At 36.4% G+C, this 27,848-nt stretch overlaps 1 protein-coding gene and 1 pseudogene across 5 annotated transcripts in view; both read left to right on the top strand.

The window, feature by feature from the left end:
- The window catches only part of ZNF75A (zinc finger protein 75a), an 11,420-nt gene extending 4,160 nt beyond the window's left edge, over window positions 1-7,260 (top strand). For 2 of the 5 annotated variants that reach the window (XM_015590977.2, XM_025048289.1), the window contains exons 5-9: window positions 198-324; window positions 1,378-1,475; window positions 1,782-1,908; window positions 3,788-3,898; window positions 4,079-7,260. In XM_015590977.2, coding sequence (XP_015446463.1) covers window positions 198-324; window positions 1,378-1,475; window positions 1,782-1,908; window positions 3,788-3,898; window positions 4,079-4,758 — 1,143 coding nt within the window. In that variant the 3' untranslated portion in view covers window positions 4,759-7,260. The remainder of the gene's footprint in view (window positions 1-197; window positions 325-1,377; window positions 1,476-1,781; window positions 1,909-3,787; window positions 3,899-4,078) is intronic. The other 3 variants (XR_003046929.1, XM_006913892.3, XM_025048290.1) reach the window with 3 other exon arrangements.
- A 19,509-nt stretch (window positions 7,261-26,769) lies between these two features.
- LOC107195827 lies at window positions 26,770-27,625 on the top strand (annotated as a pseudogene).
- The last annotated feature ends 223 nt before the right edge of the window (window positions 27,626-27,848 follow it).

The following is a 27,848-nucleotide window of genomic DNA, read 5'->3' as shown; positions in this document are numbered from 1 at the left end:
TCCCAGAGGTTTTCCCTGGGGAACTGGACACCTCCCAGGCTGTTTGCTGATCCCTTACCCGCTACCTTTTGGCTTTCTCTTTATCATATGTGCTGTTCATTCCTTCAGTGCCTAGCCTACCATGCAATTCAAGGGCCAAATAGTAGGGCTGCTTCTAAAGTGACAGGTACTGAGCTGAAGCCCATTCTCTGTTTTAGAGCTTGTTGACATTTGAAGAAGTGGCCGTGTATTTTTCCCAGGAAGAATGGGAGTTACTGGATCCCAGTCAGAAGGCCCTCTACAATGATGTAATGCAGAAAAACTATGAGACTGTCATCTCCCTAGGTAAAGATTCTCCCATTCTCTTTTTGTAGTAGTTGAGTAATTGATCATGCTCTCATCTTACTGGGAATGCACTCCTGTGAGTGAGTCTCTGTTCCAGTAGCTAGTCAGCTTTCAACTTGATAGGATATGTGGAGAAAAGGTGTATCCAAGTCACCTGGGAGCTTTTCCCAAGTGTATATGCTTATTTCTTATCCTAAAATTCTTGATCCCTCCCTCCTCTCTCCACTCCAAATATACTCCATTGTCTTTTTATTTCCATGAATTCCACGACCATTTTCCTAGTATTTCAGGCCAGAAAAGTTGGGTCATCCTTTAGTCTGATCTTGTCATCCCCTGCCATTAATGCATCCGGAGTTCTCTAGCTCTACCTTTACACCATAGCCTGAGTACACCCATGTTTTATCCTCTTATCCCATTAGTATTCTAGTCTAAGCAGTGACTTCTTTAACCAGGTTCACTTTAGTAGTTTTCTAACTGGTACCTCTGCCCTTCCATAGCCTGTTTTCCACAAAGCAGCCAGAGTCTTTTAAAAACTGATAAGGTCATTTCTTTGCTTCAGAACCTTACAATACCTTCTCACACATTCGGATTAATGTCCAAACTCCTTAGGAGGCGCATAGGCCCCTCCAAGGTCAGACCCTTACCTCCCTGTCATCTCTTGCCACTTGTGCCCTGGCTCCGTCCTCCTCAGCCACACTGATCTTCTGATGTTTCTTTAACTTACTATGTTCACTTTTACCTTTTCATTTCATTTACCATACACACTGGACTCTCTGAGTATGGCATTTTCAAACACATTAAGTTTTGCCTGGGTGAGAGCAATTTATGTCATGTGAGGAAAAAGACGAGATTTCTTTTTATTGACCTCACTCATGAAAACAGGACAGTCAGTTGGGGAACTGGTTATAAGGGCTGAGAAAGCCACTCCTACATACCATGTAATACTTATAAAGGAGTCCCATCTCTACTGAAAGAATCAGGATCGTCTATATTTTAGAAATGCCCTCAGGATATTCATAGACATGAAGGAAGTTTCCTATGGCTCTTTTCCAGCCACAGCTGAGCCTGCTCACCAGACTCTAACCTTTCCTGAGCAGATAAACACCAAAGACTGGATAATGGCTCCTGAACTCTTCTTGCCTGAGTCCCAGGTGAGCTGAGCTTTCAAGCTGTTTAGCGACTGCCTTACCCTACTGCCCATGAGCCACACTGCCCAGTAAGTACTCAGAGACATGTTAGCCCAGATGTTCTCCCTGGGGAGCTGGATACCGCCCAGGCTGTTTGCTGATCCCTTGCCTTCTTCCTTTCTACCTGCTTTCTTTAAAAAAAAAAAAAAAAAAAAAAATCATGTGCTGTTCATTCCTTCAGTGCCTTGCCTACCATGCAATTCAAGGGCCAAATAGTAGGGCTGCTTCTAAAGTGACAGGTACTGAGCTGAAGCCCATTCTCTGTTTTAGACCTTGCTGACATTTGAAGAAGTGGCCGTGTATTTTTCCCAGGAAGAATGGGAGTTACTAGATCCCAGTCAGAAGGCCTTCTGCAATGATATAATGCAGGAAAACTATGAGAGTGTCATCTCTCTAGGTAAAGATTCTCCCATTCTCTTTATGTAGAAGTTGAGTAATTGATCATGCTCTCATCTTACTGGGAATGCACCTCTGTGAGTGAGTCTCTGTCCCAGCAGCTAGTCGACTCTCAATTTGATGGTATGCGGAGGAAAGGTGTATCCAAGTCACCTGGGAGCTTTTCTTAAGTATACATTCTTTATCTATAATCTTGATCTCATTCTCATTTTTCCTTTAAAACTCTTATCCCTTTCTCATCTCAGTAAAGGGCAACTCCATTCAACCAGTTGTTCAGAACAAGAAACATTCTCATCATAACCAGCTGTTAATGAATCACTAGTCTCTTGGCTCTGTCTTCACGGTATAGCTTGAGTCCAACTATGTTTCATCTTCTTGTGCTGTTAGCGTCCTAGTCTAAGCCAGGAGCATCTCAAACCAGATCCACTTCAGAATCTTTATAACTGGTACCTCCTGCCACCACTCTTGCCCTTTCATAGTCTCTTTTCCAAGCAATAGGCAGAGTCTTTTAAAACCTGAGCAGATCATGTCATTTCCCTGTTTCAAAACCTTACGATGACTTCTCATCACATTCAGAATAATATCCAAACTTCTTTCCAAGGACCCTCCAGGATATGGCCTTGTCTTGCCTCCCTGCCCTCATCTCCTGCCACTCATGCCCTTGTTCAGCCCTTCTCATCCACACTGGTCTTGCTGTTTCTTCAACTTGCCATGCTCATTTTTACCTTCCCTATCCCTCTACCTGGCACATTTTTGTGCCACATGTCAAAACTCACCTTTAGGTCTGCTCAAATATCACTTGCTGAAAGATGCCTTCCATATACTCTTTTCTCACACAGCTTCACAGAAGCAGAATCTTAAATGCTCTCTTACTAAGCTTTAGTTTTTTAAAAAACATTTATCGGACGTGGTTCCATAGTGTAGCAGTTAGCATGTCTGCTTTACATGAAGAAGGTTCTAGGTTTGTGCCTCCATGGTCTACGGCCATGCCACCTTGAACAAGCCCAATGTCTGATCTCGGAAGCTAAGCAGGGTCGGGACTGGTTAGTACTTGGATGGTAGACTACCTATAGGAAGACCAGGTGCTGAAGGCATAAATAATAATAATAATAAATAAAAAACACTTCTTGAGATTTTGTTTATTGATGTTTGATTGTCTCACTGTCCCAGTAGAAGATAAGTTCTGTGAGATCAGGGGACTTTGGCTTGTTCCCCACTGTATACCTAGTTTACAGAGAGTGCCTGGCATGCTGTAGCCACTTAATACATATTTGTTGAAAGACTGAATGCTGAATACTTCCCATACATACTTGGCAATTTGTATTTAGGAAAAGTCCACTGATTCTGGTCTGTTTCATCCAACAGGATGTGAACCAGTGAGCTATTGGAGTGGTAGAAATCCTTACAAGCCCAGTGTCTGGTGCTCTAGTGATAAATAAAAAAATTGCTGTAATTATGATAGGAATCACTTGTGTATATGTTACCCAATCCACTGACCGTTGGCTCTGCTAGACCTGGTCTTATTCAGAGTGAGTCTTAAAGATTTAAGAGGATTAACCTGTATTCCATGCAACCTCTAGAGTTTGGTTCCACCTTGGTCAAATATGGGGTATTCTTGGTGGCAGAAGAGGGAGAACATGCACATGGTTCCCACGCCCTCTGTCCTTTACATCAATCAAGCTAGGTTTATTTCTCATCCTCCACTTTGCTTCTCCACCTACAAGTGCAGTATAGCATGAACCTGATGCCTGATATGAGCAACTAGTCATTTAACTATTTGGGGTAACTGTAAAAGTGTTCTTGGTTCTTAGTAAAATAGTCTGGAATTAGTGAACCATTGTTAAGTTACCAGTCGTTGACCTGAGTTTCTTCATTTACAGCCATATTTGTGCTTCCCAAACCTAAAGTGATCTCTTGTCTAGAGCAAGGGGAAGAGCCATGGGTCCAAGGATCCCCGAATTTAAAGAACAATGACAAGGAGCTGCCTACAGGTAAATACACCATGGGAAGAGGAGAAATGTGCCTTGATAGGAACCTTTGTAAGGGCTTAACATTTTAAGATTCTACTTACCTGTTTATTAAGAATCAGAGATCTTTGAATTTTTCTTTCCATTTCTGTGATTTTCTTGCTCTGCCATTCACTTGGCTGATTCTTACATTCATTCTAACAGGATTAAAGCTCAAAAATGACACTGAAAATCATGAGGCAATATGCCTTTCTGACTTAGAAATACAAGCACCAGGAGACATAATGTCAAAAAAGGCCAGAGTGAAAGTTCCCCAGAAAACAGCAGGCAAAGAAAATTATGGTGAGATGCACAGGATGGGGAAATGGCACCGAGATTTGCCAGCAAAGAAAAGAAAGAAACTTTCAACCTGGAAACAAGAGTTGCTGAAACTTATGGTTCGTCACAAGAAAGAACGTGCAGGAGAGAAGCCTTTTAAATGCCAGGAATGTGGGAAAAGCTTTCGAGTTAGCTCTGACCTTATAAAGCACCAAAGAATTCATACTGAAGAGAAACCGTATAAATGTCCACAGTGTGATAAGAGGTTTAGATGGAGTTCAGATCTTAATAAGCACTTAACAACACACCAAGGAATAAAACCATATAAATGCTCATGGTGTGGGAAAAGCTTCAGTCAAAATACAAATCTACACACACATCAAAGAACTCACACTGGAGAGAAGCCCTTTACTTGTCATGAATGTGGGAAAAATTTTAGTCAGAATTCCCACCTGATTAAACACCGGAGAACCCACACAGGTGAGCAGCCTTATTCCTGTAGTGTATGCAGAAGAAACTTCAGCAGGCGGTCAAGCCTTCTTAGACATCAGAAACTCCACCAGTGAAAGGAAGATTGTCCAGTGTCTTCATTCTGAACAAATTCAAGTGGAGCTTGACCCTAAAGTTTATGAAAAAATACAGAATTATGAAGCATAAAGATTTTTCATCAGTGAAAAATTTGGAGACATAAACAGGTGTCCCAGAAAGGAATCAAGGTTGACTCTGCAGTACATGTATTTAAGTTGTACTACTTACCCTTTTTACTTAAACACTTCAGGGAATCCCTTAGCAAGAGAGGTATCTGAAGAACATTCTAAATAATAGAAAAAGCTGTTTGGGATTGTACCTGGCAATATAGCAAATATAGCTTCAAATAGCATATACAGCCATGAATCAATTAGTCTTCAAAGGTCACAGAGGTAAATATTGTTGGTTTTACATTGATCTCCCCACCCCCTCTTTAAACACATGATAGAAATATTTGTACCATGGTCTTTCATAACAAAAGCAATAATATACTTGTTTCATTGCATGTCATTATCTTCAGGGTAGCAGGTTTCCAATTTCAATAGTCTCATGGGGGCAGAAATGAATTCTAATGTAAAGTTTTTAAGAACCAAATTGGATTATCTTGACATCGATTCCTCGAACTTTTTATGAATTGAATTAGCACAATATTTACTATGATGAAATCATATTTACTTCACCACTAGGGAATCTGCCAGACAACTAACTAATAATGCACTATCTTATGCTTCTTACTGGTGCTGTTTGAAAAAAGGAAAACATTTCTAATGAGATCAGATGGAAACGGGTTGGAATATTAGCCATGGAATATATGTTGGATGTAAAGAAGAATTTTCTGCAATAATAAATTAGATTGTTTTCTTTCCTCACGATGTTAGTAGGATAAAATAGCCATTAAAATTAGCACTTTCATGAGGCCTGAAAGAAAATTAATGAAAGTTCAGGATTAACTTCTCAGTTATTTGTTTGTGTGCTTTTTCATTTGACTTTTGTTTGTTAAGAATCAGGAGAGAGTTAAGTTTGAGAAGTGGAGCATGTACTGCAGTCAAGATTCTGTGGTTCACTGGCATGATGGCCTAGGAATCCAGTTAGCAGGAGACCAGCTTTCTAAAAGGAAAGTTTTGGGAACTGATGCTGAGTGGTTGGCAAAAGTTGGTGAACCCACATCTATTTTGGTTGTCTTACACTGTAAACTATTAAGCAGGAAGGGTCTACCAGCGTCTGTTTTCTCCAGCACACTATTTAGCAGTAGCCTTAGATAATAAGTTTGATAGACTGCTGAAAATCTCTGTAGGCTTCAGATTTTCTGATAACTCACGCTTTACAACAGTGACTCAAATGTGTTCCTGTTAGAGCTTGTAGGTAGTATCAGAAAAGGGGTTATATTATGTCTTCCAAATCTCTTATTTTATAAACAAGGAAGTTAAGCCTCAAAGAGATAGGTGGACTTTTTCAAGACCCCATAGCTAGTGGGTTTGTTGGCTGTCACTTGGCTTCATTAGACAGACTTGAAGACAGGTTTAACAGGACTGATTTGTATGTTATCTCTCCAGAACCAGCTTGGATGACATTGTATTATATCTATTTCCAGCTTATAAAACATTCTTGTTCCTTGATTGATTACTGAAACACTCTTAAATCTCCATTTTCTCTATGAAATAGAGAAACACTCACCTCAGGGTTGATCTGAGGATCACAGGGATTCATGAAAGAAAAGCACCTACCAGCCTGGCCAACAGTAGATGCTCAGTCCATGTACATTTTTCTTTCCTTTTCCTGTGCTCCCTAGATATGTTGGGAGGACTGACTACATTAAAGAAGCAGATGCGTTTGTGGCTGTTGCAGCTCTTGAGTAGCTGAGCACTGGTGGTTGTTATGCTGACTTGATTTGGTCCATGGCTTCAGTGCCTTTTGGTGTAAGTCACCTGAGCTTTGGTCTTGTATGCACAGCAAGATTTTACTTTCTTTCCCAAAATTAAATATACCAAGTATTATATCTTAAGCACAGCCAGCTCTGAAGCTCTGATCTACGTTATTCTCACTCAGCACCCTCAGCTTTAGAACCCTGGGACTCTGTCTTTTTTTCCCAAGATATGTGTGAATTTCTTGCTCGCACTGCATTCATTCATTTAATTTAATGAAGGTCTATTTTGTACCTAGGCTGTGTTCTAGACCTAGGATATAGTAGTGAACAAAAGACATCTTATCCTATGGGGCTTGTAGTCTTTTGAATAGTAAAATGGAGAATGGTTATGCATTTCTGCTTCTTGTAGTTAGACAGGGTTATGAGGTTTTGGTCAGTGGGTTGTGAGCAGAAGCCTCATTTCTGGGCTGAAGCATTTATTTGTTGGTACAAGACTCTGTATTGCTCTCTTTTCCTGCCTCAGTCATGGAAGCACATACAGAGAGAGGAGTCTTGAGATCAAACCAACCTGGAATGCTGAGTCCCTCACATGACTGATTAGCTGTTCTAGTGAATCCCTCAGATCTGTAATGTACCTTGTGGGAAAGAAAAATAAATTTTTGTGTTTAACCACTGAGGTGTTGGTGCTGTGTATTTTTACAGTATAACCTGGTTTGTCTTAATAGCGGCGGCTATTGTACGAGAGCTCTGGAGCCTTTTTTTTTCCCCCCATTCCACTTGGCCTTTGGCTCACAAGAGAAATCTAGATTCCTCTAGATGCGCCACTAAACTGATATATCACTGATGGGAACAGTGTAAGTGATTGGAGCTTTTAAGTCTGTAGATGATATTAAAGAAAGACTGGTTGCTAATGAGGGAACAAATCCTGGGTAGATCAGTTGTTCAAATGGACAAGGCAACCTCTCTTTCCTCTGTGGCCTTCTTCATTTTTCCTTGTTTTTTTCCCTGTGCTCCACTACCCACGTGCACAAGATGTGTTTCTATTGATTAGTGGGCTAGGGAGAAGTAAGGGTTGCCTTTCATTCTTCATGTGACTGCATTAGACTTCAAGGAATGGTTTGGTAACTACCCTTGTACTTTCTGTGAATTGTGCCTCAAAAAGCATGGGACCTCGGGTAGAAGCAAAATTTCCAGATTGGTGTAGAAAGAAAGGTAGCTGCTCTTCCTAGACAGTCAAGAAGAAGCTTGCGCAGAAAAGTAGGAACAAGACACTTCATTTGGTGAGAGAAGCCTCCAATGGGAATGTCCTATCTTAGGCAGTAACCAGCAGCACGATGTCTCACAACTATTTACGCTTGAAATGTGGGATGGATATGTGGAAGTTAGAAGGAACTTTTATAGGCTAGTAACAAGGATGAGAGCAGATTACTAAAAAAACTACCTAAAATCAAAATCTATTGAGGCTTGTTTTAAAAATGAACTCTGAGACGCAACCCTGTATTCACTCTCTAATGTTAGTATTAAAGGTCTCAGAAATATGTCCTCCATAACCAGATGACTTCTAGGACAGATCGAAAGTGCTTTCTTTTAGTCTGTTCATATAACAGTCTTAAGTGTCTCCAAGGTTGGTTCTGAGTGCTGGATCATTGACCAAGGCTAGCCCCCAAATCTTTGACCCCTTTTCTGCACTGTTGTAAGTGGCCACAGTGCGGGGACCATCCAAGACTCAGAGTTCTTTTTGCTTTTAAGTAGACTGGAACCTCAAGCTGATTTTGAGAACCTCAGCTATCTTTTAACTGGAGGGTAACAACAGGAGAGCTTGGGATAAAACTAAAACTAAAACTGCCAGGGTTTTGGTCAATTTTTGGAACAATGAGTAGTTTAATTCCTCTGGCGAGCTTGCGAGAAAGGATGCTAAGCAGCCTTTTCTATAACTGGACAGTTGGGGTAACAAAAGATTTAAACTCCATAAAGGATTTTTTAAGCATGCACTGAGTCACTCCACTGACAAGTGCTTACTGAATACCTTCTGCAGTTTCCACTCTCATGTGTAATGGATCAAGGCTACCTGTTATTTTTCTTTCAGGGCCTTTGCCTCTAGTGCTTAGAGTAGATTTTTTACTGAAAGTTTCCTCACATCCTTATTTGTGGTTTCTCTCCTGTATAGAGTCTGAAGCTCCCTCATGGAGGAAATGTTAAAGCTTTTCCTGCACTCTATATTTCTGTGGTTCTTTCCAAACAAGTATACAAGCATATTGTTACTGAATCTTTTCCACACTTGTCACTGTTACACTTCTCATGTGGGTTCAGTGGGGAGGAAGGCCAGAGCACCATTTGAAGCACCTACCAAACTTGCTGTATATGTAAGATTTCCTTCGTGTGTAACTTCTCCAATGGGCAAGATACTGGGCCATACTGAAATGCTTTCCGCAGTCAGGCATCTATAAGGCTTTCCTCCTGTATGATTCACCCACATGTGATGTCTGTATTTGACTTAAAGCAGTTCCCCCATCTACCTTTCATGAGAAGAATTAAGCAAGCAAGCTCTTGCAATGAGTTTCAGATTTAGGAAAACTATCAGAATCACTTTTCATTTCTACCACAGTCAACGATTAATCTGAGTTGCACCAATATTAGCACTAACACACAAAAAATTTAAGCTTAACACCATTTGAATACACTGCACCTTTAAGAAAAAACTTAGAAAGCTTACTGTTGAATATTTTAAACCAATGGATATAATATTTCCAACATTATAATTTTCACAGCATTTGTTCATGACTTGTACCATTTCAAAACATTTGAAAAAAAAAAGTGAAGAATCTTTAATGTTCAGGAAAAGTAAAATATTTTTAACTTTAGAAAAATCTTTAAAAAGTTTCAGTAACTTAAGGAATGATAGTTTCTTACACAGAGGAGTTAGGAAAATGATTTTTTAAAAAATGTTTCATCCTTTAACTATGGTAAGTAAACATTACCCAGCATTAAAGCTATTTACCTTCCTAAAAGGAGAAGCTCATATTTCCAATCTTATTCTTCTTTGAATAAAGAGGTGCTTCTACAATATTCTCTTCTTGGGGCTCTGTAAAGATCCCACATTTCAAAATCCAGACTGGCACAGGGACTCTTTCTTCCCTTGACCTTCACTCATGCACTAGTCAGTCATATCTGCTCTTATTGAATCTTCAGTGTTGAGCACAATACTGATAAGTTATAATATGTAATAAAAACGAAAATGAAAATATATCAAATAGGAAAACTTGCCACAGCCACCTGAACATTAGCTTTGGTTACTCGGATCATCCCCTGGCTCACTGATCTCCCGTCTTCAGGAATTGAGTATTTAACAGACATATAATGGCCACGATACCAGTTTTGTTCTTTACCGGAAAGATGGAAAAGAGCATGCAGGTCCTGTGAAGGAGCACACAGAGAAATCATATGCTGGGAACATATAAATGTCTAAGGCTATTTTTCTGTCTGCATGAATGCTTAAGCCCAGAACTCAGGGAGCTTCACCCTGGAATAGAAAGACTGGATTCCATGTGCACCCCAGGAAAAGTATCCCAGCACCCATCTTGACAATGTCTGTTTTCCAGCACTTGCCAATAACAAGGGCCTGGATGCACAGAACCTAGGGGTCTTGCGAGGACTTGGCACCTCTCCTACGGACTCTCTCAACACTGAGCTATACAGAAAGATCTGGAAGGGACCTTAGAAATCTGGCTTTGTCATTGGGTCCCAGACTGGTTCTCAGAAAGAACCTCATTTTTTTTTCTTCCAGATAACCCCTTGTAGTTAACCAGGGTGCTGTGCCCTCCAAAATCATTTCTAGTGTCTGTACACAGGCTAGGGCATGGTAACAGTCTCTCCTATAACCATCTTCTCTCAGGATCAAGGTGGCCTGGGACTTGCAGGTAACAGAAAAAGCTGTTCAATTTTGCATTCCCCTCAACAATGAATGAGAGTTCCTGTTGCTCCATATCCTTGTCAGCATTTGTTGTCAGTGTTTTTGGATTTTCACCATTCCGATAGTTGTATTGTGCTATCTCATCATTTTAACTTGCAATTCCCTAATGACATGATGTGGGGCATCTTTTCATATGCTTATTTATCATCTGTGTACCTTGTTTGGTGGGGTATCTGTTCAGATCTTTTGCCCATTTTTAAATCAGGTCATTTTCTTATTGTTGAGTTTTAAGAGTTCTTTGCATAATTTGTGTAGCAGTCCTTTATCAGATGTGTCTTTTGCAAATATTTTCTCCCAGTCTGTAGCTTATCTTCTCATTCTTTTGACAGTATCTTTTGCAGAGCAGAAGTTTTTAATTTTAATGAAGTCCAGCTTATCAATTATTTCTTTCATGGATTGTACCGTTAGTGTTGTATCTAAAGTCATCACCAAACCCAAGGTCATGTAAGTTTTCTCCTGTGATATCTTATAGGAGTTTTATTATTTTGTGGTTTACGTTTAGGTTTTGAGTTAATTTTGTAAATTCCTCTGAGGGGTTGTAAAAGAGTATAAAATCTATGTAGATTCTTTTTTTTTTTTTTTTTTTTTGTTTGCCTGTATATGTCCAGTTGTTCTAGCACCATTTGTTGAAAAGGCTATCTTTTGTCCATTTTATTGCCTTTGCTCCTTTGTCAACAATCAATTCACCATATTTATATAATCTGTTTCTTGGCTCTCTAGTCTGTTTAAAGCTACATTAATCAAGATGGTGTGGTACTGTTGATATAGGCCTGCTCTTTCAACAGTACCACACCGTCTTGATTAATGTAGCTTTAGAGTAAGTTGGTGCCCAGTAACGTCAGTCCTCCAACTTTGTTTTTCTTCTTTAATATTGTGTTGGCTATTCTGGGTCTTTTGCCTGTCCATTTATATTTTAAAATCAGTTTGTCAATATACACAAAATAACTTGCTGGGATTTTCGTTGAGATTCCATTCAATCTATAGATCAAGTTGAGAAGAACTGCCATCTTGAAAATACTGAATATTCGTATATATGAACATGGAATATCTCCACATTTAGTTAGTTCTTTGATTGCTTTCATCTTGTAGTTTTCTTCATTAGATCTTGTACATATTTTGTTAAATTTATACCTGAGTATTTTTTTGTCCTAATGTAGATCGTATTTATGTTTTTAATCTCAAATTCCAATTGTTCATTGTGGATATATAGGAAAATGATTGACATTTTAAAAAATTTTATTTTATTATTAGTTTCAAGTATACAGTACATTGGTTAGACAATTATATAGTTTAAAAAACGATCCCCTTAATTGTGCTTTCTCTCCTCTGGCTCTCCACCGAGCCATTACATTAATGCTAACTGCATTCCCTATGCTGTGCTCCCCATCCCTGTGACTATCAACTACTAATTTGTATTTCTTTAACCCTTCACCCCATTCTCCCAGTCCCCCAACTCTCCTCACCAGATTGTCCTCTATATTTGTGAGTCTGCTTTTGATTAGTTTGTTCTTTTTGTTCCTTCGATTCTGCATATAAGCGAAATCATATGGTATTTATCTTTCTCTGTCTGACTTATTTTACTCAGCATAAGAACTTCTAGGTCCATCCATATCATTGCAAATAATAGGATTTCATTTTTTTAATGGCTGAGTAATATTCCATTGTATATACAAACCATAACTTCTTTATCCAATCGTCTGTTGATGGGCATTTAGGTTGCTTCCATATATTGGCTATTGTAAATTGTGCTGCCATGAACATAGGGGTGCATAGATCTTTACAAATTATTGTTTTGGATAAATACTCAGAAGTGCAATTGCTGGGTCGAAAGGTATATCCACATTTAATTTTTTGAGAAACCTCCAGACTGTTTTCCATAGTGGTTGTATCAATTTGCAATCCCACCAACAGTGTATGAGAGTTCCCTTTTCTCCACATCCTCACAAACACTTGTTGTTCTTTGATTTATTGATGATAGCCATTCTGACAGGTGCGAAGTGATATCTCATTGTGGTTCTAATTTGCATTTCTCTGATGATTAGTGACTTTGAGTATCTTTTCATATGTATATTGGCCATCTGTATTTCCTTTTTGGAGAAGTATCTATTCAGGTCTTCTGCCCATTTTTTAACTGGATTGTTTGTTTTTCTGTTGTTGAGTTGTATGAATTCTTTATATATTTTGGATATTAACCTCTTATCAGATGTATCTTTTCCCATTCATTCGGTTGTCTTTTTGTTTTGTTGATGGTTTCCTTTGCTGTAAAAAAATCTTTAGTTTGATGTAGTCCCATTTTTTCCCTTGCCCAAGGAGGTAAAGTGATTTACTTTTGTATACTAATCTTGTAACCTGCCACTTTGCTACAAATGCTTTATTAGTTCCAGGAATTTTCTGTGAATTCTTTGGGGTTTTGTACATAGATGTTCATGTTATCTGTGAAAAAGGACAGTTTTATTTCTTCTTTTTTTTCTGTATGCTTTTTATTTTTGTTTATATCTTATTATATTATCTATGGCTTCTAGTATGATGTTTAAGAGAAAGGCTAAGAGGGGACACCCTTGCCTTGTTCTTGACCTTAATGGGAAAGCTTCTAGTTTCTCACAATTAAGTATGCTATTATTTGCAGGGGTTTTGTGGATTTTTTGGTAAATTTTTATATTAAGTTGAGGAAGTTCCCATCTATTTCTAGTTTGCTGAGAGTTTTTATCATGATGGGTGTTAGATCTTGTCAAATGCTTTTTCTGCATCTTCTGATATGATCATGTGATTTTTATTCTTTACATCATTGATACGATGGATTACATTAATTTATTGTTGAGTTTTGAACCAGACTTGCATACCTAGAATAAATTCCACTGTATAATTTTTATTATACATTGTCAGATTTAATTTGTTGATGTTTTGTTAAGGATTTCTTAATCTATATTTATGAGAGATATTGGTTTATTGTTTCCTTATAATGTCTTATTCTTTTTTCTTTTTTTATATTAGAGTAATGCTTGCCTCACAGAATTCCTCATCACCACTGCTATCTACCGCAGGTACTTCTTGTCCTTTATTAAGCTAATCCTTTAACTCTACAGACTACCCAGCTTTCTGATCTCTGACCATAGCTTCACACCTATATTGCAGTTTTAGAAGATATCATTCAGTGCCCTCTATTCTATTCCATTGGAAGCTTTACATGTGGGAAACTGCTTCTTTGCATCCATATTCCTTTTCCTCTCTCCCAACAACCCTGATTTCATTTGGAGATGTGAGCTTCCTGACCTTGGTTTCTAGGAGTGGAGAATGTGATCTAAACTAAGTTACTAAGAGGAGGAGTCTATCTCTCAGTTAGAATATGGCTCAAGGTTAGGCATATGACAGTAGGCTGGTCCCATCAGGACTTTTGTTGGAAATGCTAGAACAAATTCAGCTCTGGCTGGATGATACACATATAACCCAGTAGTCGTTGACAGTTTTCTTGATATTAGGAGAGACCTGAGCTTTAGCATGAAAGGTGGCATAGAAGGTAGAGCAAAATGATAAATATTTATCTTGGTGACACTGTTGAGTTGTCAGATCAAGCATCACCTGACAACTAGAACTGTCCTGGCCTTTCCAGCTACATGAATCTATACATTTCCTTTTATTGTTTAAGCCAGTGTGAATAGGGTTTTCTATTCATTGTAACTGAAAGAATTCTAATACATAGAGTAATAAGCGATTTATGATATATGTAGGAGATGAACAATCCTTTTATATATACCAATTTTTAAGTTATTATGGAAATTATCAAACATACATAAAAGTAGAGACAATAATATGAGAGACCTCTAATAGGCTTCAACAGTTATAAACATTTTGTCAATTTTGTTTCATCTATCCCAGTTTATTGTTTCTATTTTGAGAGGGTTGTCTATTTGTTTTGGAGCATTTTAAAGCCAATCTCAGACATGATAACATTTCACCCATAAATAGTTTATAAGATATAAATAATTCTTGAAATCTCTGCCCTAAACCATCTTTGAGAAAGAATCCTCACTCAGCAGAGGCCTTCTCTCTCATAGGAAGCAAGATTAATTGAGAACATGAGAGCTTCCTTTCCCTCCCTCAGAGCACAACCAGAACTTGACTGACACCTCTCAAGATGGCTTTGTAAGAGGACTCTCTTGGCCTCCTCCCCAGAGTATTCATTTATGAAGCAACCAAAATGCCTTATAATGAGAGTGATCCAGAAAGGATGCTAGGTGTCTTTAATGATCCCCAGAGCAACTCGTTAAGAAAAAACTACATGATTAACTGGTGTACTTTTAATGAGCCCCAGAGTGATTCACTCACTAAGAGTACAATGGCAACAGTTAATTGCTGGTTTCCTGGAAGCCACTAAAGAACAAAATAATAATAATAATTACCCTCTAGCATATTTAAATAGAGTATTTCCCAGGAGCGGAAACTCTTCTCATTTACCTACTTGCATTGGCTTTGGAATACTAAAAACATTAGAATTTCATTATAATTCACTTTATATTTACTAGCATGGGTACAATAAAAAAGACAGATAATAACAAGTGTTATAATAGATGTGGAGAAATTGGAACCCTCATACACTGCTAATAGGAATGTTAAATGGTTCAGCAATTGTAGAAAACATTTTGGTTGTCCTTCAAAAAGTTAAGCATAAAATTACCATTTGACCCAGCAGTTTCACCCCTAAGTACATACTCAAGAGAAGTAAAAATTTATGTCCAAACTTTGTATATGAATGTACATAGTAGATTCGCAATAGCCCAGAACTAGAAATGACTGAAGTGTCCATCAAATGATGAATGGATAAACAAATGTAGTATATTCATACAACAGAATAGTATTTAGCAGTAAAAAGAAATGAAGTTCTGATATATTCTACAACATGGCTGAACCTTGAAAACCTATTAAGTGAAAAGAGCCAGACACAAAACGTCCCATATACAAAATATCCAGAATAGGCAAATCCTTAGAGACAGAAAGTAGATTAGTGGTTTTCAGGGGCTGGGAGCTTCAGGAGTGTGGAAGGTAACTGCTAAAGGATATAGGGTTTCTTTATGTAGTGATGAAAATATTATGGAATTAAATAGTGGTGATGAATTGTGAATACACTAACAAAAACCTCTGAATTATGTACTTTAAAATGGTGAATTTTATTTTATGTGACATATCTCAATTTAAAAATTAACTAAAAGGAACTAAAGCAAAGGTGATAGTTAGGCTTCCAGGTAAATAATAGTAGCAGGTGAGACAGGGAAAAAGATTGTGGACAAGAAAAAAGAAAGATCGAGTAAAAACTTTGAAAAGAAAGAAATTTAGGAAGACTTCTGTGGATGCAGGGATTAAATATCAGAGGCGAAAACCAATAATAGAAAGAAGGAAATAAAAGGTATAAGGATTGGAAAGGCAGAAGCAAAACAATTAGTATTGGGATTCCAGTTTGGGTAAGACAGTGTGTGCATGGTCACCTTTTCTTTCTCATGGAAAATAACTGTAAGATCTGGATAGAATGAATGGATCAGCTATTTGAGAACTTTGAAGAGTTAATAGCAGCAGGTGATTTGGAGAAGGACACCAGAATTCCAAGTACTACTGAAATGATTGTAGTTTACAATTTATTTTCTCTGATATCCTTTGATTTCAACTCAACACAACTAGAAATCTGGAAGTGAGCACTGTAGTAAAGATGTAAACAAAAATACAACATTTATTAATGATAAGAAAACTAGGACTAGAATAGAACTTATAACATCCATAATTGAAAGGAAAAAGCAAAACTGTATTCACAGATGACATAAATTGTACTGTAGAAAATCCTAAGACCCTACAAAAATTTCTAGAATTAAGTACATTTTGTAAGACAACAGGATACAAGGTCAACAAACAAAATTAATTCTATTTTTATACACCGCAAGTGATATCATTTACAACAGCTTTAAAAAAATGAAAATTAAGGTATAAATCAACAAAACATACAGGTTATGTATGCTTAATCCATTGTTGGATTAAGTCAAAGAAGTCCTAAATAAATGGATAGACATGATGTTTATAAATTGGAAAGAATCAACATAGTAAAGATATCAGCTCTTCCCAGACTGATCAATAAATTTAGTGCAAAGTAGAAAAGTAAAGGAACTATAGTAGCCTAAACGGTTTTGAAATGTAAGCAAAAAATTTAAAGAATAACATCACTTATAAGAATTTCTCTAAAGCTACACTAATTGAAACAACAGGGTATTGGTAAAGAGACAGACACATAGACTAATGGAATATAATAAAGAGTCCAGAAATAGACCTAATAAATATGGCAAATTGATTTTTTGTAAGCAACTTTTTAATGAGGTGACATTTACACAAAATAAAATTAACTATTTTAAAGTGAACAGTTGAGTAGCATTTAGGACATTCACAATGTTGTGCAACCACCATTTCTAGTTTCAAAACATTTCCATCGCCCTCAAAGAAAACCCCGTACCCATAAGGCAGTTACTCTCCATCTACCCCTTTCCCCACAGTCCCTGGCAATCACAAACATGCTTATTGTCCCTATGAATTTATCTGTTCTGAATATTTAATATAAATGGAATCATACAATATGTGACCTTTGGGGCCTGGCTTTTTTCCAGTAAGCATAATGTTTTTGAGGTTCATTCACATTGTCGCATATGTCGGCACTAGTATTAATATACCACAATTTGTTTATCCATCCATCTGTTGATAGACAGTTGAATTACTACTTTTTTGGCTATTGTGAATAATGCTGCTATAAATATGCATACACAAGTATTTGAACACCTCTTTTCAAATCTTTTGGATATATACCTAAGAGTAGAACTTCATGGTCATGTATAATTCTATTTAATTTTTTAAGAACAGTCAAAGTTTTCTATAGTGACTGAACTATTTTACATTCCCACTATCCTACATATGATTTGCAAATATTTTTTCTCCTTCTGTAGATTTTCTTTTACTTTCTTGATAATGTCCTTTTATACACATGATTTTAAAATTTTAATGAGGTCTAATGCATGTTTTTTCTTTTGTTGCTGTTGCATTTGGTGTCATACCTAAAATCCATTGCCAAATCCAAGGTCATGAATATTTACCTATATTATTCTTCTAAAAGTTTTATAGTTTCAGCTCATACTTAGGTTGTGGATCCTTTTCATTAATTTTTGTGTATGGCATGAGGTAGAGTTCCCGGTTGAATCTTTTACTTGTAGCTATCCAATTGTCCCCCCACCATTTGTTAACAAGACTGTTCTTTATCCCATTGAATAGTCTTGTAACCCTCTTGAAACTCTGTTTGCCATAGATGTATGGGTTTATTTCTGAAGTCTCAATTCTATGCTAGTGGTCTGTATGTCTCTTTATGTCAGTACCACATTGTTTTGATTGCTTTAGATTTGCAGTATGTTCTGAAATTGGGAAATGTGAATCTTTCAACTTTTTTCTTTTTCAAGACTGTTTTGGCTAATCAGGGTTCCTTGTAATCCCATATGAATTTGAGGATGGGCTTTTCCATTTCTGCAAAAAAGACCATTGGAATTTTGATAGAGATTGAATCTGCAGATTGATTTGGAGAGTACTGCCATATTAACAATGATAAGTCTACCAGTCCGTGAAGAGGGTGTCTTTCCTTTTATTTACGTTTTCCTTATTTTGGCAATGTTGTGTAGTTTTCAATGTATAAGTCCTTCATCTCCTTGGTTAAGTTTTTACCTAGGTATTTTATTGTTTGGTTGCTGTTGGAAATGGGATTTTCTTAATTTCACTGAATTCATTTATTAGTTCTAATAGTTTTTATGTGGATTCTTTGGAATTTTCTATATATAGAATCATGTCTATGAATAGAGAAAGATTTACTTCTTTTTTTCTAATTTGAATGACTTGTATTTCTTGTTCTTGCCTATTTACTCTCTGTAGAACTTCCAGTATAATGCTAAATATCAGTGATACTGGGCATCTTTATTTCATTTATGGTTTTAGGCAGAAAGCTCTTAGTCTTTCACCATTGAGTATGATGTTATCTGTGGGTTTTTAAAATAAATGCCCTTTATCATGTTGACATAGTTCTCTTCTTTTCCTAGTTTGTTGAGTATTTTTATCATGAAAGGGTGTTAGACTTTGTCAAATGCTTTTACTGCATCATTCAAATGATGATGTGTAGTATATTACATTTATAGTGTAGTATATTACATTAGTTGATTTTCTTATGGTGAACTACCCTTGCATTCCTGGGATAAATCTCACTATGTAGTCTAAGTATGTCATTGGGATTCAGTTTGTTAGTATTTGATTGAGGATTTTTACATTAGACATCCAAATGCAAAAAAATGAACCGCTGTCTAAACCTCACACTTTATACAGAAATTAACATTAATAAGTCATAGTCCTAAATGTAAAATCTAAAACTATATATCTTCCAGAACATAGGGAAAAATATTTGTGCCCTTGGAGTTAAACAAAGAGTTCTTAAACATGACACCAAAGCACAATGCATAAAAGAAAAAAAACTAATACAGTAGACTTTGTTTAAAAATTTTAAATTTCAAATGAAAGACACAGTTAAAATAGGAGAACTGCTTTGGAAAAGAGTCTGGTAATTCTTCAAAAGATTAAGCATCTATATCACCCAGCAATTCCAAAACTAGGTTTGTATCTGAAAGAAATTAAAATATATGTCCACACAAGAACCTATTTGCAAATATTCACAGCAACATTATTCATAATATTATTCATAATAGCCCAAAGTGGAAACAATGCAAATGTCCATCAGAAATAAAAGGAATGAAGAACTGATTTATGCCATGACATGGGTAAACCGTGAAAACATTCTAATTGAAAGAAGCCAGTCATGAAGGACCAAATATTATAAGAATTCCTTTACATGAACTATCCAGATAGGTCAATCTAAACAGACAAAAAGTAGACTGTTGCCTAGAGCTATCATGGTTGTGGAAGGTTGGGTAAAAATGGTAATAGATATGAAAGGGTTTTGGGGGGGGGGTGATGAAAATGTTCTAAAATTGATTATGAAGATGTTTTATACAACTATGAATATACCAAAATCTATCAATTGTACACTTTAAATACATGAATTGTATGGTACATGAATCCATCAATAAAGCTATTATAAAAATAAGAATAAAAAAAACAAGCTATGAACTGGGGAAAAGTATTTGCAAATCACCTATCTGACAAAGGACTTGTATCTAGAATATGTGAAGATATCTCAAAGCTCAACAGTAAGTAAAGAATCTAATTTTTAAGTGGGCAGAAAATATAAACAGAAATTTCAACAGAAGATATGCAGATGGAAAATTAGCAAGTGAAAGATGTTCAAAAGCATTAGCTGTCAGAGAAATGAAATTAGAACCTCAATGAGATATCATTACATAGATATCAGAATGGCCAAAAAAAAAAGTGGTGACAGCACCAAATGCTAACAAGAATGTGGAGAAACTGGATCACTCATACATTGCTGAAGGTAATATAAAATGATACAGCCTCTCCGAAAACACAGTTTTTAGTTTTTTCTAATACTAACCATGCAATTACCATACAACCCAGCAATTGTAATCATGGACATTTATCTAGGAGAAATAAAAATTTATATTCACATAGGAGAATGATACACAAGTGTTCATAAACAATACAAAATGTTCATATTTGTTTAGCCAAAAACTGAAAATAGTCCAGATGTCTTTCAATGGGTAAATAGTTCAACAAACTGTGGTTTAACTATTTAAATATTATGGAATAATACTCAGCAATGAAAAGAAATGAACTATTGATACATGTGAACATGCAACAAGTTGGATAAATCTCCAGTGAATTATGCTGAGTGATAAAAGCCAGTCCCAAGAGATTCCATGCTATATAGCTCTATTTATATTACATTTTTGAAATGAGAAAAGTTTACGAGTGGTGAACTGATTGCTGGTTACTAGGAGTTAAGGTGAGAGTGGGAGGTAGGTGAGTATAGTTATAAAAGGGCAACCTGAGGGATTCTTATGGTGATAAACTGTTCTGTTTCTTTTTGAAATTATTTTTAACATTTATTTGTTTGTCTGTTTATTTTTATTTTTTAAAAATTTCCCCCCTCTCCCATCCAGTCTGGTATGAACTGTTCTTTATCTTGATCGTAGTCCTGGATACACAGACCTATACACATGATAAAATTATAGAGAACTAAATACACACACATAAGTGCAAGTAAAACAGTAAAATTTTAATAATATTAGTGGGTTGTATCACAGTTTCCTGTTTGTGAGACTGTACTATAGTTCTGCAAGCTGTTACAACTGAGAAAAACTTTGTATAGAATACACAGGATATCTCTGTATTATTTCTTGTAACTGCATGTAAATATACAATTATCTTACTAAAAATTTTGATTTAAAAATAGCGAAAAGTCACTTCACCAAAGAGGAGATAAGAACAAATAAGCACAAGAAAGGATGTCCAACATCACTACCTATTAAGGAGATGCAAATTAAAACAGGGATAAGATATTACTCCACATCTATTAAAATGGCTAAAATAAAAAATGTAATACCAAGTTGTAGCAAAGATACAGAGCAACTGCAGATGTCATACATCACTAGTGGGAATGCAAAATGATACCACCATTCTGAAAAATGGTTTGGCAATTTCCTATAAAGTTAAACATACTTAAAGTGTGACTTAGAAATTCCACTCCTGTGTATTTGCCTTAGAGAAATAAAAACACACCCTCACAAAAACCTGTACACAAATATTTATAGAAGCTCCCTTCATAATCACTATAAACAGGAAACAACCCAAATGCACCTCAATAGATGAACAAACTGTGGTACATTCATACAATAGAATATTACTCAAGAATAAAAGGAACAGGAAAAAAAACAAATTTTTTTAAAGAAAAAATACTTAAAAAAAAAGGCAAAAGAAAAAAAAGGAGAAAAAGAATAAATAGGAACAAATTTTTTGATACAGACAACTTGGATGAATCTCAAAAGCATTATAATGGTTCAAAAGGATACATACAGTGTAATTCCATTTATGCAATATTCTCAAAAAGAAAATTTATATTATATTCTCATCTCTATAGGGATGAAGAACAGATCAATTGTTGCCAGGGTTAATTAATTGGGAAGGATGACTACTAAGGGATAGCAAGAGGGAGTTTTGAGGGCTGATTGAACTATTTTGTATCCCAAATATGGTAATTATTACATAAATCTATACATATGCTAAAATTCTTTTTTAAAAATCACTTTTACTGAAAGTAAAATTAAATAAAACTTTTACTATTGCAGATTATACAATTGCCTACAGTTATATAGAAAATCCAAGAGAATCAATGAACAAGTAAGTTCAGTATCTTCCTGGATATAAGGCCAATATATAAAATCAATTATATTCCTATATACGAGGAAAGTTATAACATATAACTTATAAAGCTATTCCAAAAAAGTGAGGTATTCAAGTATCAATCTAACCAAAGATATGTGTAAAACCTTTGTGGAAAAAATATATCATACTCAAAAGATGTTAAAGAAGACCTAAATAAAAACACTGCTTATAGACGGTATGATTCAAGCTCATAAGAGTCAAATCTTCAGTTAATTTATAAATTCAGTGCAATTCCATTCAAAATACTAACAGGGCTTTTTGTGGAACCTGACAAAGCTGATTTTAAAATTTATATGACAGAACAAAAAGTCAAGAGTAGCCAAGACAGTTTGAAGAACAGCAAGATGCAGGAATTCAAGTCTTAGAGTTGTTTTGGAAGGAAATTAATATATTTATTGTTTCATCTTTTTCAGTGGTTATCATTCTATTTTCTGTTATGTCCCAATTTTGGTATTTTATCTTTCTCCAGACATTTAATAATTTCATCTAGATTTTCAAATTTATTGTTCTGTAGTTGCTTATAATATTTCTAGTCTTTTTAATTTTCTTTCTTGAAATTTGTATTTTATATTTTTTATATTCTAGTTTTTCATTATCAGCCTTATCAGAGGTTGAGTCTCATTAATCTTACCAATGAACTAACTTTCAGTTTTGTTATTGTTTCATATTTTACTGTTTTTTCCTTTTTATCGTTTTTTCCTTCTTGTATTTCTTTTTCCAACTTCTTGCAGCAAATGCTTGTTTTCTTATAAATTTTAAATTACAAAATAACAAAATATAGAGAGAAAACATTTAAATAGAATAATATAATGAACACCTGTGTACCTATTACCTACTTAGCTTAATAAATAAAACAAGTATAATTGATGATCAGACATACCACTTTTTTCCCCCGGTTTATTGAAGTATAATAGACAGTTGTTTGTACTTACATTGTACAATTAGATGAGGTTTTTTTCCAAGTATGGTTGGCATACAATAATATATTAGTTTCAGTTGTACAGCATAGTGATTAGAAATCTCTATAACTCACAAACTGATCACCCCACTAAATCTAGTACTCCTCTTCCCCCTTACATATTTATTACAACAAAATTAACTATTTTCCTTATGTAACACTTTATATCTCTATGTCTATTTTGTAATTGTCCATTTGTATTTCTTAATCCCTTGGGCCTTTTTCACCATCTCCCCGCCCCAACCTCCCTCCGATCTAGTATCCTCTAAATATTCTCTGTATCTCTGAGTTTATTTCCATTTTTGTTATTTTGTTCTTTAGATTCCACATGTATGTGAAATCATGTGATATTTGTCTTTCTCTGACTTATTTCACTCAGTGCAATACCCTCTAGGTCCATCAAGATGATATCTTTTTCTATCCCCTTCCTTTCAGTCTGTGTGTGTCTTTTAATCTGAAGTGAGTCTCTTGTAGGCAGCATATGTAGGGGTCTTGTTTTCTTATCCATTCAGCCACACTACCTTTCCGTTGGAGCACTTAATTCTTTTCCATTTGAGGTACTTGTTGATAGGAATATAGTTATTACCATTCTTTATTCCTGTTTTTGATACATGTTTTTTCTTCTTAAAGAAATCCCTCCAACATTTCCTGTAATACTGGCTTGGTGTTGATAAATTCTGTTAGCTTACTTTTGTCTAGGAAGCTCTTTATCTGTCCTTCGACTCTAAATGATAGCTTTGCTAGATAAAGTATTCTTGGTTATAGATCCTGGGTTTTCATCATGTTGAATATTTTGTGCCAGGTCCTGTACTGCATAGTTTCTTTTGAGAAATCAGCTGCCAATCTTATGGGTACTCTCCTGTAGGTACCTAGCTGCTTTTCTCTTGCTGCTTTTAAGATTCTCTCTTTGTATTTCAACTTTGGCATTTTAATTATGATGTGTCTAGGTGTGGGCCTCTTTGGCTTCCTCCTTCTTGGGACTCTGAGCTTCTTGAGGTTGTATATCTATTTCCTTCACCAGGTTAGGGAAGTTTTCCATCATTATTTCTTCAAATAGCTCTTAATAGTCTTGGCTTATTTTTCTTGCCTTTCTGATTGAGTGTCTTTGGCTTTCCTATCCTCTATATCGGTGGTTCGATCCTCTTCTTTATCCACTCTGTTTATTCCCTCTAATATACTCTTCATCTCAGATAATGTGTCCTTCATTTCTAACTGGTTCTCTTTTATAATTTCCATTTCTATTTTTATGTTTTTTATCTCTTTGTAAGTTCTCACTGAATTCATCTACATTTCCCCTAAGTTCATTGAGTATCTTTATAACCAGTGTTTTGAACTCTGTATCTATTAGCTTGCTCGACTCCATTATTCCTGGATCTCTGTTCTGTTCTCTCATATGGTTTCTGCTTCTTTGTCTTCCCATTTTGACTGCCTTTCTGTGTTTTTTTTCTATGTACTAAGCAAAGCTCCTAAGCCTCCCAGTCTTATTAGCGTGGCTTTGTGTAGTAAGTGTCCAGTGGCACAGTCCAGAGAGGGGTTCAGCTACAGGCCAAGTTTAGCCCTAGCCTGTGCCCTTCCAGGGCCACCTGTTAAGATTCAGCAAGCAATCCACAAGATGCTGTGCTTATAGTTGCCTCAAGAGGCCATGCCAGAAACTAAGGCCAACTGCCACCAGTGCAAGTCTTGGTACTGCTCAGCAAGGAGAACCAGACTTGCTGAGGACACACCTGGATGTGGCTTGTATGGGGCCACAAGTTGGGGGAGGCATAGTTTCAGGGAATCCTCTGGGCAGAGTGACCTTTGTTATCCAGTTCGGTGATATCTCAGCTATGGCGATGCTACATCTGCACAGTGTGGGCGAGCGGGGGAGAACTCAACAGGAACAACAGATACTGCCAGCACTTCTGCCTGGGAGAGAGCCTCGCCTCTGGCCCTTACTTCAACAACTCAGTGTACCCTTGCTCTGGTGCTCAGAGAAAGCAGGTCTGTCATCCTAGCTGGCACTAGTGCTCAGAGCCATCAGGTCCGTCACTGTGAGAGTACACTCGCGAGCTCAGCCCCATTAAGAGGCATCTGCAGTTGCCAGCTGCAGCTGTCGTAGCCTCTGTCCCACTCAGCCTCTGTGACCAGGCAGTCTCGTGTCTTCTCCCCCTCCTACCTCTTACCGTTGCAGGTTGATGAATTATTTCTCTCCCTAGTTGTAGTGCTTCTGTTCATCTAGATCCTAGGCAATTTTGCTTGCTGTTTGTTCCGTGTTTCTGTCACAACTTTGATTTTGTCTCAAGAGGAATGAACAAAGCCTCTATCATCTATGCCATTTTTTCCCCGCAGGTCCTCCCACTTTGTATTCTTATTCTTCTCCCTCCATCCCCAGAGTTAATAACTATCATAAGTTTGGTGTTCATAAGTTGTGATTTTTTTTGTAGTTCAGAGTAGTGACTCAGGAATTTAATTTCCTGAGTTCATAATTCAGCTCCACTTCTTGGTAACGGTGGCCTCAAACTATCTCACCTCTTCATTTCTCATTCTTCTATTTTGTAAATAAATTTACAAAATTCTTATATTTTGTAAAATGAAAGGCCTCCTTGTGATGTTTTTAAGAAAATTAATTAACATATATAAAATGCCTAGGACATCCTTGACTATATTGAAGGATTATGTAAGTGTATGTATGTTATTAATAAACAGCATAGAGCACTGTTTTGCATATTTAAATTTTTTATGTAAATATTTTTAAATCATAGGACTTTTATTCAGTTTTTTCCATTTTAATATAGTTTTTTGAGATTTGTTTATGTTTAATCATGCAGTTCTAGTTTATTCATTTTAACTGTACAATATACAATTTACGAGAGGAGAATTAAATGAAGATACAGTAGAAATAATAAGAATATAAATTTTAAAAATACCAATAAACTTGAAAATCTAGGCCAATGACTGCTGTATGTCTTGATCTTCCCCTTTTTGAATAAAGGTGTCAATTGGAATTATCCTGTCATCGTTCCATCAATGTATTTTTGGAGCATGTAGAACAACTAAGTTGGTTTTTTTTAGTTCTTAGGTCTTTAGATCAAGAGGAGCCATATTCAGAACTGATGGAGAGACAATTACACGATCCTGACTTTGAGCCTATAGCCAAGGTTGGATAAGAGTTGTGGGATGTCCTTGGTGAAAGAATGATTTATTTTCTATATAGTACATAAGCAGGTATTTGTGACCAGGAAAAAGACTATAGTGGATTTTGTTTTGCCCACAGTTCTTCCTTTCCTCCCTGACCTTGTCATGGTTCATTAGATGGCAGATACTTTCCCAACACTTTCACAGTGGGCTTGAACATATGACTTACTTTAGCCAGTGGAATAAGTGAAGAGATGACTGTGTGCCAGTTCTGAGCTGAGGCCTTAAGAAACATTACACATGTCCATTCCACCCCTATTGTGCTTCTGCCACTGTTACAGGATGAGAGACACTTAGAGTATCCTGAACTCAACCTGCAGTCTGAAGAAGAGCCACCTCAGGTGAACTGCAGACCTGTGGGAAATATTTGTGGTCATAAGTACCTGAGATTTGGGAATGTTTTATTATGCAACAATAAAAAATATCCTTACTAACATAAGAGGAAAATAATCTGACTCATTTATACATCTAAAATAACCTTGATCCAACTACCATATAAGGAGAGCTCAAAACACAAATTTATAGGTCAACTTCATTTATACACATAGATCAAATATCCTAAAATAAAGTATTAGCTAACAAAATCTAACATATTAAAATATAACGTGCTTTTTTGCAATAAGTTTGCTGCTAGAACACAGGTGTCGTGAAAACCACTGCTAAATCTACGTCAAATGGGAAAGGAAAAGTCTCATCAACATTGTCATCATTAAACATGTAGATTCTGGCAAGTCTACTACTGGTCATCCAATCTACAAACGTGGTGGGAAAGACAAAAGAACTATCGAAAAATTTGAGAAGAAGGCTGTTGAGATGGGAAAGGGCTCTTTTGAGTATGCCTGGGTCTTGAATAAACTGAAAGGTCAACATGAGTATGGTATCACCAGTGATATCTCCCTGTGGAAATTCAAGACCAGCAAGTATTATGTGATCATCATTGATGCCCTAGGACACACAGGCTTTATCAAAAACATGATTACAGGCACATCTCAGGCTGACTATGCTGTCCTGATTGTGCTGCTGCTGTTGGTGAATTTGAAGCAGATATCTCCAAGAATGGGCTAACCCGTGAGTATGCCCTTCTGGCTTACATATTGGGTGTGAAACAACTTCTCATTGATGTTAACAGAATGGATTCCACTGAGCCACCCTATAGCTAGAAGAGGTTCAAAGAAATTGTTAAGGAGGTCAGCACCTACATTAATAAAATTGGCTACAACCCTGACACAGTAGCATTTGTGCCAATTTCTGGTTGGAATAGTGACAACGTGCTGGAGCCAAGTGCTAACATGCCTTGTTTTAAGGAATGGAAAGTCACCTGTAAAGATGGCAATGCCAGTAGAACCACACTGATTGAAGCTCTGGATTTTATCCTGCCACCAATTTGTCCAACTGACAAACCTTAGTGTCTGCCTCTCCAGGACTGGTTGAGTGGAGACCAATGTTCTCAATCCTGATATGGTAGTCACTTTTGCTCTAGACAGAATTATAACTGAAGTAAAGTCTGTTGAAACCAATGTAGAGGAATAGAGAGATAACTACCAGAAGCATGAATCCACACTAAGAAACATCATAATCAAATTGTTGAAATCCAAAGGTAAAGAAAACCTTGAAAGTAGCAAGAAAAAACTGACTCATCATGTTCAAGTGAAGCTCAATAAAACTAACAGTCTATTTGTTATCAGAAATTGTGGAGGAAAGAGGGCAGTGGGATGATATATTTTAAATTCTAAAAGAAAAAATTCTAATCCTT

The sequence above is a fragment of the Pteropus alecto genome, unplaced genomic scaffold (assembly GCF_000325575.1).
Source record: "Pteropus alecto unplaced genomic scaffold, ASM32557v1 scaffold44, whole genome shotgun sequence".
Taxonomy (NCBI): domain Eukaryota; kingdom Metazoa; phylum Chordata; class Mammalia; order Chiroptera; family Pteropodidae; genus Pteropus; species Pteropus alecto.
The sequence above is the reverse complement of the archived record's forward strand: the minus strand, read 5'-3'. Positions and strand labels throughout refer to the sequence as shown.